The sequence below is a fragment of the Rhipicephalus microplus genome, chromosome X (assembly GCF_043290135.1).
Source record: "Rhipicephalus microplus isolate Deutch F79 chromosome X, USDA_Rmic, whole genome shotgun sequence".
NCBI lineage: Eukaryota > Metazoa > Arthropoda > Arachnida > Ixodida > Ixodidae > Rhipicephalus > Rhipicephalus microplus.
Genome location: NC_134710.1, coordinates 8,909,259 through 8,927,229, shown reverse-complemented (window position 1 = coordinate 8,927,229; position 17,971 = coordinate 8,909,259). Strand labels below are relative to the sequence as shown.

The 17,971-nt window shown below is 45.3% G+C and overlaps 1 protein-coding gene across 1 annotated transcript in view; it reads left to right on the top strand.

The window, feature by feature from the left end:
- The window catches only part of LOC142777206 (uncharacterized), a 30,915-nt gene extending 13,054 nt beyond the window's left edge, over positions 1–17,861 (top strand). The window contains exons 2-3 of the mRNA XM_075881529.1: positions 7,456–7,597; positions 17,739–17,861. Coding sequence (XP_075737644.1) covers positions 7,456–7,597; positions 17,739–17,861 — 265 coding nt within the window. The remainder of the gene's footprint in view (positions 1–7,455; positions 7,598–17,738) is intronic.
- Positions 17,862–17,971: the final 110 nt, after the last annotated feature.

Genomic DNA, 17,971 nt, shown 5'->3' with positions numbered 1-17,971 from the left:
CCAGTGATATTGCCCATTTTCTCAATCAGAACCCCATCCTGGGTTGTGCAGTACCAGCAGTTGTCATAACTGATCGTGGAACAGGTCTTACCGAACGGATGATACAAGGCGTCATGCAGCTTAGCGGAACCGTTTATCGAAAAACTACTGCATACCATTCACAAAGTAATAGCTTTACAGAGAAACTCAAGAAGACGGCCGTCAACAAGCTATTCTTTCACGTTTACCAAGACCACAAAAACTGGGGCTGACATTCTTCCCTACGCACGTTCGCTTATAACACCGCCGTGCAAGAAACTACTGCGTTCACACCTTGCGGGTTACTTCGCCGAAGAGAGATAAACAGCGCTGGATGCCATGCTCTTATCCGGAAGGCATCGTATACCAGTGTTGTTATGAACTCGCTACGTGCCGGGCAGTGCTCTCTCGCCCCCCTTTCTGGTGTTCCTCCAAGAGAAAGTGACGCGGCCGTCACGGAAACCAGAAGTGTCCATCAGACACGCCGGACGCGTCTCTCGAAGACGCTGCGCGCGTCTAACAGTGGGCGGTGCTCTTCTCCTCGAGCGTCTCGGCGCCTATAAAAAGCCGTCGCATCAAGTGTCGGGGGTTCCCTCGTCCACGTTATGTACATACGTTGTAAATATACACGCTTTTTTTCCTTCTGGCGGCATTTTGCCTTGCCACTGTCTGGATCCTTCCTGCCCAATCCGTTGGCTCTTTCGACACGCTACCCAAGAAACCTGTGGGGCCCTATTTTCTTCGAAACAACTGGTAGCAGCGGTGCGATGGCTGTGGGCCTTGCAACTTGAACATGCTGAAACCTGGACACACAACAGAACCTATGACAGCATCGACGTGAGTGTCAGATTTTTTTCCCTCAAGATTTGCCGAGCTTTTAAAGGTAGACTTGAAGCTTGAAACTGGTAGGTTATTGTTATCAAATTTTAGCGTTTTTTGCGTAATTTTCCTTAGTGATATTGATGGAGAATAGATAGGAAGAAGAGTTTGATGTCTGAGCTTGTGGTTATGGACCTCAATTCACTACGCAAGCCTGATGTGTTTTGCTTTGTGCGGAATGGAGGGAGGACGTGGAGAACGCCGCACGGAAGCCGCACATCATTCAGGCATTACTTGCCTTATGATTATATGACTGAGAGCTTCACCATTCTTGGTAAATTATTAAGGAGCTCCATGCAAACGAGGAAATGCGCTGAGCTGAAGCTAAAAAGCGTGAGGCAAATGATAAAAAATGGCATGCTGAGGAAAAAGGAAAGCATGCTGATGAAATAAAAGGACTATTGCTTCTTTCCGAATTAAAGCGGCTTGAGCTCCAGACTGTGCTGAGGAGGCATGTGAATGTGCAATGTACAAAAGCGAAGCTACTAGTGATGACGCGAATGCTAGGTTTTACGAACGCGCGCGTGAGTTAGATCGAAATGACAGCGTTCCTGGGCAGTGTGAGGTAAGAGACACCACTAGCCTGGCTGGAAATCAGAAGGATTTAATTCCTCAGCGCACGGCAGATGCAGTATTTCCAGCACAGCAGGAAAAGAGTGCAGACGCACTCGTCAAAGCACCGAGTACAAAGTCTGAGATAGAGTTTCTCCACAATGGGTCCATTGAAATAACACGCTAATGCCTCTCGGTTAGCGTGGGTGAATGTCAGGCAGAAACATTTGAGCTTGTAGCTGCCGATCCGGGTATGTCACTCGTTACTATAATGAACTCCATAAGCATGACCGAAGAACAAAGACACGAACAATGATACAGAGGTAGAGAGAGAGGAATCGAATTCTCGATTTAAGGCAGAGAAAGGCGTTTGGATGTAGGCCAAAGTCGTTCAGATGCTCCTGCCTTCATGCGTTTGGAAACAAGTTTTTTTGGATAGAGCCCCGTCAATGCTGCGCCTTGGAGGGTGATTCCGTTATGCATCCAAGGGATTTGAGTAGCGCGTGCCAACGATCTAAGTTACAAATTGTCTTTGTGTATCGGATCGAGCCAGGTGGTAAAGAAGTCCCTCCGTCTGGTATGGGACGCGATTGCTTGAGTGGGGTGCGAATTCTTCTTCCTCTCCCTTGCCAACTTTACTGAATCTTGTACAATGAGCCTGGCAGGTCTTAGGGGGTAGTGTTTGGCGCTCGCGGGTTTCACTAGGATGACGCATCTGCAGAGGGCGAGCCCGGAGGTCAGAGCTGAGTCCACGACGTCTAGACATGTCCGATTTTATGCGTCATCAGCTGTTCCTGGCATTTGCAAGAGTGGACACTTAGGCCTCCTAAACAGTGACCCTCTGAACAGTAGCTGCAGATCCTTGTCCATTAGTTCATCGTCAGCCCAGCAGAGCTGCTGTCATGAACTCGCTATGCACTGGGCAGTGCTCTCTCAACCCCCTTGCTGGTGTTTCTCTAAGAGCCACTGACGCGTCTTTCACGGACACCGGAGGCGTCCGTCAAAGACGCTTGACGCGTCCCTTAGAGACGCTGTGCGCGCCCAACAACGGGTGGTGCCCTCCTTATCGAGGGTCTTGGTGCCTATAAAATGCGAGTTCATCAAGTGTCGGAAGCTTCCTCGTTTACGTTATGTACATATGTTGTAAATATTGCTGCGTGCCAGTGCATGGAGACGAAGAAGCAAAGCATATAGACTGGCGCGAGCAAATCTCCGTGGCTGGCACTGCTCGCTTAACCGGCTGAAAATACATCTGTGACTACCCCTCTGAGTCGGTCTACTTCACGTAACATATTTGGTGAAGTTGTGCGATCCCCGTCCTCGCCGCGGAATTCCGAAGCGGACGCTCCCTCGCGGCTTTCAACATGACCGCTCGAGACTCGGCTACATCCTCCCCGGTTGCCCGCCCTTCTGCCCGGCCTGTCAACCCAGCTCCTACAACAACTTTCGTGACGCTTCCCGTTCTCAAAGACCCTGACGTGTTCTCGAGGATTCTGACATTGGCTACGCCTCTACGAACGCGTCAGCGCCACTTACAGGTAGGACCCCACACATATGCTTGCGAACGTCATCTTTTATCTCGATGGAACCCCTCGTGTTTTGTTTAACAACTACGAGCATGACATTACAAGCTTGTACAGCTTCAAGGAAAAGATCCGTGAGCTTTTTAGCAACACCTTTGGTCGTCATGAAGCTGTGAAGAATGAGTCGTCGACTTGCGCATAATCTTCCACGGAGTCCTACATCAGTTACATTCAGGCCGTCTTCTCACTATGCCGCCAAGCTGACGAAAACATGTCGGAGCTTGACAATGTTGCGCATATTCTAAAGGGTATCGCCGACGATGTTTTCAACCTGTTGGTATTCAACAATGTGTCATCTGTTGATGCAATTATTCGAGAATGCCGCCAGTTCCAACAAGGTAAAAGCAGGCGCATCTCCCATCAGTTCCAGCGCCTTCCGAACACCGCTGCGACATCCTCGTGTCTCGACACATATCATCCACCAGACACCTGTGACAACTTGACGCGACCCGTCAGGCGAGAGCTTGAAGTGGCTGCTCCAGCTAAGGTGGGACCTACGTGCCCTGACCCCTCTCCTCCAATTACGTAGCCCCTCATTCAAGCAGTCATCCAGCAGGAAATCACCAGCTTGGGAATTCACTCTATTTCACCACCTCCCCGCCCCGACTTCCAGCCCCAATACACGCCTGCACGTCCCTTCCCGACCAGCTCTCTTTCTCAACGTTCTGTAATCCATCCGCATGGCGAACACACTATGACAAGCCGATCTGCTTCTCATGTCACCAAATCGGGCACAATGCTTGCCATTGCAGAAGTCGCTGGGTTCCTCCTGCACAAGCCCTTCCACGTCCCTGCACGTCCCTGCACGTCCCTTTGACGCGCGTTCTGCCTATCGCCATGAGGCCAGCCGTCACCATTTTGCCCAGTAACCTGCTATTAAAGACAGCTACTCCCGCTCTCTATTCCCCCAACGTCGCCAGTCTCGTTCTCCACAGCCCCGCCGACAGTCTTTCGCCACCTTCCCACGAGGTTTTTCGACGGAAAACCAAGTGTTGCAGCTTCCGAAGGTGGCGCTGCATCACTCGGACTGACGGATGTACCTGCAAGGATTAGAGGCCAAATTATAGGGAAGTGGACTGGGCTTCACCTCTCTTTCGTGAAACAAGAAAAACTCATTGAACAGGCACTACCAGCATTGATGTACGCAGATGATGTAGTGCTAATGGCCGAAAACAAGGAAGATTTGCAGAGATTGGTGGACATCTGCGGTAATGAGGGAGATAGGTTAGATTTCAGATTCAGTAAGGGAAAATCAGCAGTCATGATTTTTATGACAATGAAGGTAGTGAGATTAGAATACAGAAGGTCACGCTAGAGATAACAGATAAATACAAATATCTGGGCGTATGGATAAGCAATGGGGCCGTCTACCTAAGGGAACACGAAACATACGTGACGACTAAAGGTAAAAGGAATGCAGCGGTAATGAAAAACAGGGCACTGTGGAATTACAGTAGATATGATGTTGTGAGAGGAATATAGAAAGGGGTCATGGTTCCTGGTCTGACGTTCGGCAATGCGGTCTTGTGCATGAGATCAGAAGTTCAAGCAAGATTAGAAATTAAGCAACGTGAAATAGGTAGGCTTCCCTTAGGAGCTCACGGGAATACACCAAAGCAGGGAGTACAAAGTGATATGGGATGGACATCATTTGAGGGCAGGGAAGCTAGCAGCAAGATAAAATTTGAGAAGCGATTGAGAAATTCGGAGGAGGAGCGTTCCGCTAGGAAGGTATTCAGCTACTTGTACATGAAGAATGTCGATACAAAATGGAGGAAGCGAACCAGAAAAATGACTGCTAAATACTTAGAAAACAGCAGGGGGCCAAACCAAAAAGCATTATCGGTTAAGAAGGTGAAGGAAGCAGAGACCGATATGTGGAGAATCAGCATGATTAGGAAGTCCGCACTAGAGATCTATCGAACTTTTAAGCAGGAAATTGCCAAGAAAAGGATCTATGATAATACTCGGGGTAGTTCTCTACTGTTTGAGGCCAGGACGGGAGTATTGCGAACCAAGACATATCGGGCCAAATACGAAGGGGTAGACGCGGTATACAGTGCGTGTGGAGAGGAAAAAGAAACTGCTGAACACTTGAAAATGGTTTGTAAAGTACTTCATCCTATAGTTCAGGATGATGGCGCAGAGATTTTCAAAGCACTGGGATTTAGGGACAGGGAGGGCAAAATAACTTTAAGCGGGTAGAATTAACTAAACGGGGGTTATCTGATTGGTGGCTAAAGTCAAGGCACGAGTGAAAACTAAATTCTTCACTGCAAAGTACGAATCCTCAACCTAACTATTTAAAGGAAAAAATATATATATATAAATCTAGTTTTTCGTTCATTCAGTATTACGGCTTGGTGGCGCTAGCCACCGCCCGATCTAAAGGGCACAGCCATATCCATCCATTCATTCATCCATCCATCCATCCATCGACGGAAAACCCTCTCTTGACGATACGGACAAAACGTAACCTTATAGACATACAAGTAGATAGCGTACATGTCACTGATCTTGCCGACACTGGCACTCAACTTTCCGTGATGACGAGTTATTTTCGCCGCAAGCTGAAGAAGGATCTCACACCTACGACCACTCAGTTCGTCCGTGTTGTGGATGGCGGAATAGTATCTATCGTTGGAATGTGCGCCGCTCATGTAAGCATTGCGGATCGATACACAGTTGTTTTCTTCACCATTTTTTATAAATGCCCCCACGACATAATCTTAGGCCTCGACTTCCTGTCCGCGCATTCTGCCCTCATAGACTGATCGACCAGTACGCTCCGTCTACACTTGCCCGCATCAGAACCTCTTGCACAACGGCCGAGTCGCCTCTGCACAACGGGACATGCGCGCCTCCCTCCACAGACACTGACGTATATAAAGCTCGTCTCAATACCACCAGTTCCCGACGGTGACTATGTTTTGACCCCCATCACCGATGTCCTCATAAATTGTGGCATTACATTGCCGCACTCCATTCTGTCCATCGCAGAAAATCCCACGTGTCTTCCAGTTGTCAACTTTAGCTTGACGCTTCAAGTGCTGTCACAAGGGATCTCTTTGGCGTTGCTCTGCACCTTAGAAGACAATGCGGTAGATGTCTTCACGATGGCCACTCCTTCTGACCCCAACACTCAAAATCAATCTGACACTTGCTTCGAACGCGTATTACGTCGATGATCGCTTCGAACTTAACGCCGCAGATGACTGACGAGCTCCGCCGGGTTCTGCTGTCCTACATCGAAGTTTTTGAACTCAGTGGCCGTCCATTGGGGAAAGCTACTGGTATGACCCACCGCATAAACACTGGTAATGAGCTTCCTATTCATAGGCGTCCATATCGGGTGTTGGTGGCCGAGCATCACACTATCCAAAGTGAGGTCGACAAATGGCTCGCCAAGGACATCATTGAGCCATCCTAAAGCCCTTGGGCTTCTCTAGTAGTGCTAGTCCGCCAGAAAGACGGTGCATGTGGTTTCTGCGTTGATTATCGGCACCTCAAAAAATTACCCAAAAATACGTGTACTCTGTACCACGAATTGATGATGCTCTTGATTGCCTCTATGGGTCCCACTATTTTTCCTCTATAGATTTAGTTCCGTCTACTGACAGATAGAGGTAGATGTAATGGACAGTGAAAAGACGGCATTCATCACTTCCGATGGTCTATATCTGTTCAAGTTCATGCTCTTCGTCCTTTGTAACGCCCCAGCCACCTTCGAACGAATGATTGACTCCTTATGTTTCCTTCCAATAACAGCTTTGTAAAAGGCAGCAGCATTTCGCAGCTTTGAACGGTGAAAAATGAAGAAACACTCCAAGGGCGAGCTAAGGAAAGAGGCGGATAAGCCCGAGGTACTGCGACTTGGATGCGCAGTCAACAATTCTATATTTTTGAATCCACCATTTCAAATAACCTTGCACGCCACCTTATAGACCATGTGGATTGTGAAATTACAATGTCGAGTAAAGGAAGAATGTTGTTTGTTTCACGTTCCGCCGTGAATGAAATCGCCAGCCTAAATGAATTTAGGTGTGCTAGGAGACTATCGACATTAGACTTCTGGTCACGCAACACACGTACTTTTTATAATTTCGCCCATCCAAACGCATTTCTGTCAAGCATATTTTCTTTTAAAAAATTATACCAGGATTCTGTATTACTTAGCCCACATATTCACAAGAAAGTCATACTAAGGCAACAACAAATATTGTCAAATGTTTGCCGTCTAAATGTGTATTCCTCTTTTAGGAAAAAAAGCAAATTAAAGAATGTGCGCAATACATGGATTTCCGAACGCCTATAAAGTTATTATTTGAATGGCCATTCATCGCAGTCCTACATATTGCATATTATGCTTGACGGCGCTCTATTGGATGCATGCGTTTGTGCACTGAAATTGCTCGCTGTGCAGGCACCCCCTCTCTAAGGGCGAGTCGACGGCTGACAACGGTGACCGCAAGGTGCCTCTGCCGAACCCGGAGCTGGTAGCCAGCCAAGATCCCAGCGTGGCTGGCTCCATCATGAACATAATCCAAAATGTGAAAAAGATCGAGGTCAATAATCGCCATCGAATGTCTCACGCATGTCGTATTTATTCACTGCAACTAAAGTCAAGAGAAAGTTGACAGGACCACGCCTCTTTCGACGATCGATAAGTCGATAAGTGCCTTCAAAATGTCGTGACTTGAAACTATGTTCATCCCGCCAAAGCTTCACCAATCCGTTCGTTTTGCCGAAGTTAGTTGGACGAGCTCAGCGAAAGCATTTTAGTTAGTCAAAAGAAACAGACCGAAACCTTTTCTCTCAGCGCCCGTGCCACGAAATATTTACACTAAAACGAGACAGCACGAGACCCAATCGAACGCACCACCTCTGCCGCCGAACACAAGTATTAAGATAATGATAAAGGCTGAAACGAGTCACCTATATAGAACAAAAACAATTACAAAATACTGGTGACTCAGTACTCGAGAAGACAACCTATTGTAAACAGCAGTTTTTTTTCATTAAAATTGAGCAGTCTCTAAAGAAGTATAGCCTTCAGTTATGACAATAGTATATTGAACTTAAGGTTGGCCCTTGAATGGAGAGCAATAGCGCAGCCCCATCGGGTTGTAAGACAGATGTCCACTACCAGCGCTCAAATTTTTCGCGCTTTGTGAGAATTTCTTGAACTTTGGAGCTTCTTGTGCAGGGCCTCATCCATCGAGGGGTGCCACGTCGGCGGAATGAACTTGCTCAGGTCACGATGCGTGCTGGCGCCGCCTGGGGGGGGGGGGGGGGGGGGGCTGCGATGTTTTTTTGTTTTTTTTTGTCTGTGAGCGCTGCAGTGCAGAATATTCAGATGAACGGAAAAAGAAAAATCGAAATTTGTGTAATAACGGAACTTATTAGCCTTCAATCCTCAGCAGACAACGAGAAAAAAAGTCTTCTTTAGCGTATCGCTTTGTCACTCCGCCACTAACTTTTAAAAAGCCGGTTCCAATCACCGCGAGCGTCGCTTTGGGGTGGCTCGATTCACCCAAGAAAAATTGGCCCCGTATTTGCATGTTACACTGCAAATGTCGTCGAAAGACGATACTCTTGCATCTGGAGAGAGCGAACAAAACGTTCATTTGATGTTCTGTACAAGAAAATTTGGGAATTTTTTGCTAGAGGCGTGACGTTAGTGCCTCGAGCATGCAGCGGAGGTGAACGAGCACATCAAGTCACGCCCCACGTGAGACAAGAGCGCCATCTGGCAGTTAGCTAGGAAAACGAAGCGCGCGCGCCCTACGCGCCCGTCTCGGTGGTCATAAGGTGTACAACGCGAGGCGACACGTAGGTGCCACCGCCGTGTCGTCTTAGCAAAGCGTTGGAAATACTTGCCTTTTCGTGCAAGCGTTGCCTACTCGCCGAACGTGATAAACGCTACGGTCCTTATAATTACTTATGTGTGCCTTTTCTAGTTAGAAACACATACAGAATATTGAAGTGTTTTTATGGTGTCTCAGATATGCACAAAATGCTTTTTAATTGACAATCGCACAAGTATGAACGCTGAATGTTAAGCAGTATTAGTGGGTGCTCCGCATGGGGTCGGCCGTTTGGAGTACCGCTTCGCCACTTTGATGCCGTTTAAGGTACCATTGAGGGCAGACAAACAGGCATATGTACTGAGAGGCAGACCAAAATTTTTGCGTCCAAGGTCCCCAAGAAAGACTATCGGCTTTAAAACATTCTGAGTGTGACATCCGTTTCCCGCACGCCACCGTCGATGCGATTGGCTCACTCACATCACGTGACTTCGCAACGCCATATTCCTTCCAAGCGCTGTCGGTGCACGCACGTTGAACGCGCAGCGCGGCCATGATTTTCGCATAAGCACCGTTTCTAGAAGTATTTCTGCGGTTTTTTATTCTGACATGCATATGCGAGGAAGTATAGCTTAGCAGGAACTGAACGGGACCTGGGAATCTCGTTTATTTTCGCATTACGTGCAGAGAAGATGCCGAAGAACTGCTCTCTACATGACTGCAGAGAATTGATCTCAGAGCAGAGAATGCGCTCTCCCCGCCACGGTGGTTCAGTGGCTAAGGTAGTCGGCTACTGAACCGCAGGTCGCGAGATCGAATCCCGGCTGCGGCGATTGCATTTTCGATGGAGGCGAAAATGCCGTGAGCCTGTGTGCTCAAATTTCGGTGCACATCAAAGAACGCCAGGTGGTCGAAATTTTCGGAGTCCTCCACTGCAGTGTCCCTCATAATGAAATGGTGGTTATGGGACGTTAAACCGCACATATCAATAAAACCAGAGAATTGCTCCCTCCAAGAACACTGGTTTCTGAAGTAATTTACGAGATGTTCGCTGGAAATAAACTCTTATGACAGAATATTTGGACTCGCTCGCTGGATGTCGTGCCGATCGGTTGTGCCCCTACGATCTCCGAGGAGAGCACAGCTGTGGTCGACTGGCTCACCCTACGCCATTTCCTGCCGCCGACAAGAGCTCTCGCTGAGTGCTTCCCCGTCCTAGGGCTCCTGCGACCGTGTCCATCTTTGGTATCTTCTCCTAGCTTCTTGGTGTCGCTGTCCCTGCGCCATGCTTTCTCCGTCCCCCTCTCTATCTATATACCTTTAATCCTATCTTTTTAATCCCTCCTTACTCCAATCCCTCGTGAGCTACCGCTGAGGTGTGGCACACTGATGCAGACAGTTACGGGGCTCACTTTTCTTTTTGAGAATCACATAAGAAAAGAAAAAGTATTTCACCTTATGCGACTTCTCTGCTCAGTGATTCAAACAACGCACTACAACCTCTTCAATTTGCTCGGCTGATTATATCTGAATATTTTGAACAGACTGCGCATGCATTAGGAGTAAACAGGTCACGCATCACAGAAATATCTAAAAGTAAGTAAAATAACTCTTTATGGGCAGACCTTGAAGGCCATTGTGGTGTGATCATTTGCTGTGTCGCAAAACACGAGCGTGACTGATAGATTCCGCATGAAACTTGTTCATACAAAACGCTATCAGGAGATTTTATTAGGCGAATTTATTGCAAAAACGAGGATGCTAACACGCTGTATTCCACCGAGTGTACCTTTACAATAAAGTTGATGTTCACAATGAAAACAGGTGTCTTTCACATTTCCAGTGAGTTACACTCATGGTTGGGCCAGTTCAAACAGCTTCATGTGCATATATATATATATATATATATATATATATATAGAACGTGCATTTCGCGCTTCCTTCCTTTTCGTCCTAATTAACCTTGTATAGACTTCCATTGTACTCCAAGTGCTCAGATAAACAGGAAAAACTGTTTTCTATTAGCAATTATTGCCGAGCTTATTGGTTAGCGACATTATTAGTACCTAATTGAGATAATGTGATTGTTTACCTTACGCTTAGAAAAATATTTCGGCTTCGCTATTTCTGAGCAAAAATGTAAAAAGTACTGTGTGAACAAAACCTTAATATGCGCGCATGACGCAAAGAAAGTAGAAACTGAACCGAACATTCAACTGCTTACGCGCTTCCAACTTGAACAAAAAAAAAACATATATGCCGCGTAGCACAACAAAAGTTCAAGAACACGCCTCTTTTCGTGTCATTTAGGTGTTCTCCGTTCATTTCTCACCGCCTACTTTTTTTACGAATCAGTTAGGAAATAACACATTTATAAATGTGTCGCCGTTTCCTGAACAGTGACTGCACATTCAGCAGACTGCAATGTTAGCTCAAACACGCAATATTCACTCAGTGTAGAAATAAATGGTTTCTTGCGTGAAGTGCCTGTACCGAGCGAACACCTTCGTACTAAGCGAACGCACCTGTGGCACGAAACAAAATTGATGAAGTAATGATGGTCGTGAGGAGAGTTTGGGATTAGACGGAGATACTTGCCAGAAATTAGATTCACAATTACGTGGCTTGCGGCGCAGTTCATTCGTAATCATCGATAACCCAAAATCGCTTCTATAGCAACCTATTGAAGAATTAAACCCACATAGTACAGTTCAGTCGAGCGTAACACGATATCGGACGGAAAGATTAGTCTCCTCTCCAGGCACAATAGCGACGGGCCGGAGGGCCTCAAAAAAAAATTAGCTGTCACCGCTTAATGTTGCCCGCGTGCAGCCTACCTTTTTGGTACTATTATTCACGGGACCATAGCGGTATACCATGGAAATGTTAAACGTGAAGCAGTTTATGGTTAAGCTTAATCCGGTCCGCTATTCTTACTGTGCATACGCAACAGCTGGGCCAAACAATGCCAGAACGCGCTCACGCACTAGCGCTAAGACGCTCTGGCATCTCCCTCTTATACTCCTTCAGCAGTATTCTGTTGATGGCGTCGGGGAACGATATTCTGCAACCACGCGATGAACAAATATGCTCCCGCGTGTCGTTGCGATGAATCTGCGTGGCGTGCTTCAACAAGAGTTTGGGACGAATAACAGCAGCAGAAACTACACTGAACTCATGGTGTGTTCCACTTGCAAGGGCGCGTTAACATCGCGCAAGGTATACCCGTGAAGAAACGAACTTAAGCCGATCCATTCGCTACTTCACATGTTACTCATGGTTCCCCTTAGTATAGGAGATGGTGTTTTTTTTTTTTCAGTGACTCTGTTATAGCGCCTATGCTACCACAGGCAAAAGAGTTTAGCACACTTGGTCCTTGCGCCGCTTCCACTGCCATTCGGCGAGCGCCGTCACGTGAGGCAAAATGACGTCAGAGGTTTAAGATATGCGTGTCGAAGCCAAATTTACAGACCCACGGCTCGGCTGTTGCACCAACTTGTTTCCGTCAGTTCCATCGCCAATGCTTTTTCGAACTTTGAAGCAGCTGCCAATGATGGTTCGGGACAAATTTAACTTTTTCAGTAATTGCCAGTGAGACTGTACACACAACAGTCTTCTGACCACCGATTAGAATGGTCCCGCCATTCGTTCTTGAAGTTTCTTTAAGCGTCCTTAAATACATAGTTCGCGCTTTGTGGCCACGTCAGAAAAGCTTGTGAGCACGCAGTAAAGAATTGCAATATTTTCTGTAAAACATGTGCAAGCGAGCTTTTTAGCCATTAGATCGTAGCGTGCTTGAGAAAGCTGTGGGAGTGAAACAGCCTCCACTGCAGTATTCTTTGAGCGTGGGACTCGACAAACGGATACACTTTTGCCCAAAGCCTATGGCCATATACAGCTTCTCTAAGTGCAGTTCAGCTCCGGTTCACTTTGGGCACAATTTAATTTCCTAATTAAACTTTAGTTAACTCCGCTAGTCCACCTAAAGAAACTTGCGATTTGTTTTAATGCTCACTTTGATCACTTAGCTCACAATCATGTTGTTGCACGTATAAGCTCCGCTTCATGCCCCGCGCTGCACCCGGAATCAACCGAACGCTGCAATATTGCCGTTGCACGCGTCATTCTACCCGCAGACGCGATGCTGTAGAACACCTGCGCTGTTTGAGTGCAATCTGACTCAGCGCAGGCGAATGCAAATAAGGCAGGCCACCAACGCGGGAGACGCCACGTCGCTTTCTGCGTGCCCGACGAGTATATTCACTGCGCATCCGTTGAACATAATTTGGCAGACCTATGCCCCCTTTCCTCCCGTAGGGAGCATAGTAACTCTCGTGGTGGCGTTGTCTAGTGCTCCTGGCGTTGTTCCGCCGTCGCTTTGAAATATTTATAATTGAAAACAAAAATGCTTTTGTATCTGATGAAGGAAAAAATGTGTTTGTATCATTTTCAGCACAACATAGCGTTGGCCTATTTGTGACCATATGGATATAACGTGCGACCAATGGCGTCAAAGCAATCAAAACGAACGACCAATCTCGTCACTCGCACGTCATGACGCGGCGCTTCTCCGATCACAGAAATAGCCATTGTGTGTCGCGGTAGTCTGAGAACAATGTAGTTTCTCCGCAGAAATAAAATTATAACCACTTATTTTTTGGCGTTCCCACTCGCTCCACGATATCGGTGTGATCCACCATTCGAGAAGCAGTAATATCTACGCGCGTAACTCAGGCCGCAGGGCCCTTTAATAATGGAATACTTACACAAGGCTTTAAAGGACTTTTAGCATTGGTTTTGGGCGGACACACACGCAGCATCTGGACACCATCAACCGCTTATATAGCCCTTAACATAATTAGACAAACTGCGTTGCTCAAACAATTTAGTTAGCGAATTTTTCGATCACCTCAGGCAGGATTTACTTATTTTTAAAAACGTGTATCAGATTTATGCACTCGCGGTGTCGAAAATAGTTTTGTGTCCCTCTTTTGTGACACATTTAGAGGAAATATGCCTGTACCTCTTCACTATTGCTGCGTTTTTCTAGAAACAAAACACCACTTTTATATTGTGTGACCTTTTTCTCGGATCTATTTGAGATAACAAACATTTCCCGTGTGTCTATTAGTGGCAAATACATAATGGGAAGCAGAATCAATAGTCAATCAAGGTGCATTTTTTATGATGAAAAAAAAAACAATCATACCTGGCAATTTTCATACGCCGAAAAATTATAAAATAAACATAACTAATCTATTGCTTGTCATACGCTCATAATTTCAGTAACACTTCTGTGAAGGGTTTCTTGCTATTTTGGTGCAGTGCTTAAAAAAAGATAACTTCAAGTACCATATGTCAACAAATTTTAAAACAAAGTAAAAAATGAAGTAAACAACAATCGACACAATTTAAGCTAATTTTGAGCCCCAATACGAGCCGTGCGTTTTCATTAGAATTACCTTGCAGATTTTCTAGCTGTAACTTATGTTGTCACTTCTGTATAGCCAATGCGAAAAAAAAACAGCACGAAAAACGAGAAACCAGACGAAGAGGGTCATAGAAAGTCCCCTATGTCTGGGTCCCTTTTCGTCTGGTCTCTCGTTTTTCCCTCGGTTTCTTTTTCACTATGTCGTACCAAGGTGCCCAAGCAACCACTTTAGCTGTATAGCCAAATCTTGATACACTTTGAAAGTATCAGACGTCGCTTTAAAATCAATTTGTCGTGCACGTAAAACACCGCACCTCACGACGATGTGCAAACCAACGTGGTCTTAATGTGGACAGCTCCCAAAAGTCAAGCAGGATATTCAGTAGAGAAAGCACTTTTTTCACAGACTTGAATACAACAGATGACGACGTCGTTGACTGCAGTGCATTTTTGGAGGGTCTCATATATAGGGTTTTAAACGCTATGGTAATGTGAATGTGGCTCGCGTAGCCAGCCTTGTTTACATAAAAACTATGCAGAGTACTCGGCGCTCTCTGAAAGCGAAATGGTATTCTGACGTTATAGAACTTCTTCCTGATGATTAGCATCCTGCCCTCGAGTAAATGACTTTTTCTGGCATGATAAGTTGGTCGTTAGCTACGTATTGCATCAGAAAGAAATGAGACGTCAAAATTGTCTATCAGTTACTTTGATTCCTTGGCGACCGTTGGAAGGAAGACATCGGAGCGTGCGTACGTCCTCGTTATTGCGCTCGTGCTTGACGAATTCGAACGCTTTCGCGGAAAGCGATGCGATGCATTTTGATAGGAACGTGACTTGATGATTAAAGGGTCTTTTTAAGTGCGGCGTGATGGTACATCCACTTCGTTTCAACTAATGTGCGTTCGCCATCGCTTCACAGCCAAGTTTATCGCGTCATGCACTTTCATAAAGCGAAAACCCAAGAACTTGGAAGAGCTTTGCCTCGAAGAGTAAAACACAACAATGTCCTCCGAGCCTGTTTTTATCACTTCGCCTCTCGATGGGCGGCGAAATTGAGGCATTTTGAGCGTGTTACAATTACTGTAAGTACATCTGTGGTGTGCCAGGCCTCTTTTTGCAGGCACACGTTGTTGTTCAGAATGATAGTTAATTATAACCTTTCGTTTGGTAGTTTGAACATTTTCAGGCCTGCCATGCTATATTACATGTCTCTTGGCACTATAAATCATTCATGTATCAGGAAGTGTTTTTTTTTATTTTTAAGCCATTTGAAGCGTGGCCGTAGCTCCGTGATTGCACACCTGTTTGCCACACACAAGTTCTAGGCCCCCTTTAATAGAAAATACCCCTTTATAAGCATTTGTTTTGAATTTTCACGCGCGCATACCACTGTTTTTCTCTCACAAGCAACTATACGTTAAGGACAATACGAGAATTTCTACGAAACGAGCTCTTTAACGCTGTCACGCTGAAGTTTCCGTAGTTCCCTGCACTGGCTCAGAGCATGCACTAGGTAGCTGTGTGTAGCGCACCAAAGAATCGGTGAAACTGCCTAATCTTGCAATCGGAATGGTGGATTGCCACCATTTAGAACATATATATGATAATTTCTAATGCGTCTCTTGAGCAGCATAAACTACCACATGATTGGCTAATAGCGCGAGTCGTACCAGTACACAAAACAGGTGATAAACATAAAGTATAAAAATACAGACTAATATTCATTACATGCGCATGCTGTAAAATATTCGAGCATATATTGTCAAAAAGCATGTTTAGTTTTCTCGAAAGCTCAAACTGGTTATATCCTAACCAGCATGGATTTAGGAGACGTTTATCCACAATCACCCAACTTGCTGAAACAGTGCATGATTTTGCTGAAATATATAATGAAACAGGTCAAATAGACGGAATTCGCTTAGACTTATCGAAAGCCTTTGATCGCGTTTCCCAGTCGCGTTTAATTTGTAAATACTTGATCTTGGAGTAAACCTAAATATAACTAGGTGGATTGAATTATATTTAGCTGATAGGACACAATACGGGGAGGTGAAAGTAAAGAAATCGAGAATGTTAAATGTAACGTTTGGTGTTCCCCGTAGATCAGTATTAGGACCTGTTTTATTCCTATGTTATATAAACGATATTACAAGTGTCCTCAGTAGCAAAATCACTGTTCGTCTGCTTGAAGACGATTGCCTAATATATTCTAAAATATCATCTCATGAAGATTACCAAGAGTTAGCCTCAGCACTGCAATCCATTGCTGGTTGGTGCACACAATGGAAAATGAAAATGAACCAAGAGAAAACGGTATACGCCCGCATAACTAGGAAAACAAAAAATGTGTCAGTTTTCAATTACATATTACACGGAAAGCCATTGACACAAGTTACGCACTTCAAGTATTTAGGCATTACGATATCAGATGACTTATCTCGGAAAAAGCATATTACTAACTTATGTAATGCCGCTGAGGTTAAACTCTGGTCACTTAGACGTAAATTGAAACTTGCTTCCCGAAATGTTAAACTAACTAACTGCATATCTGACTTTGATACGTCCCGCACTAGAATACGGAAGCTTAATATGGGATCCACTTACAAAAAGCGAAGCAAAAAAATTGAAAAAATACGGAGGCGTGCAGCAAGGTTTATAATGTCGAAATATAGGTATATAGACTCAGCGACCGAAATGCTGACTCAACTAAAATTGCCCGAGCTTTCATTGTGACGAAAAGTGGCTAAATTAAAATTCATACACTTAATGAAACACAACTACTTTAACTTCAACCCCTACAGATTTATAGAAAAAAGAACGCCATGTATTTCACGGGTTGTTACATATAGCCATGAGGACCAGTTTGTGCCTATCCTTACAAAGGTTGACACCTTTAAATATTCCCTCTTCCCAAAACCGATTGAAGAATGGAACGCACTACCCCATAGCATAACTCAAACTAATTCCACAGAGAAATTTGAAAAGACGGTAATGCATATTACTCCTCTAGGTAACCACATCAAGGATTTGTTACCTCCTCTCTTCTACCTAGAGATGTTCCCTTTTTTGTGTATTTTTCTATAACTGCACGTCACGTTGGTAGGAAAACTTCCTACGACGCTGAAGCTTGTGATGTATATGATATAGCCTTCGTAAAGTGTGTTCTAGGAAGTTATGCTAGAATGCCAATCGTTGATCACTATTGTGTAAACCTTAATTATTATACCTGTTGAATTGGTCCTCTGTTAAAACCTGCCTGTTGTGTTGTCTTTCTTGATTTCATTTTGTAGTGCTTGTGTCAACAAGTGAAGTGTATTTCTTTACCCCACCCTGTAGAGGCCTTTGACTAACAGTATATATATATAGATAATTAAATAAATAAATAAATAAATAAATAAATAAATAAATGAAACGCCGCTCTAACATGAAGCATTCGCTTCTTTTATTTTCTTCCTTTGCGGAAAGGCGAGTGTGGACTACATTGACCGCACATTGACCGAGGTTCTAGAGCGCATCAAGTTGTGCAATCGGTGGACCCCGAACGAAGATCAGGCGGCAAGCGGTGGTGTCCGTCGCAAAAGTCCCTAGGGCCACCTTCCGTACCGAGGACTGCGGCATCGATCACACCTGTGGGCCAGTTTTGAAAACCAAACTACGCCTGCCCTTTAAGAACCATCAGATTCTTCGCTTTTCAACGC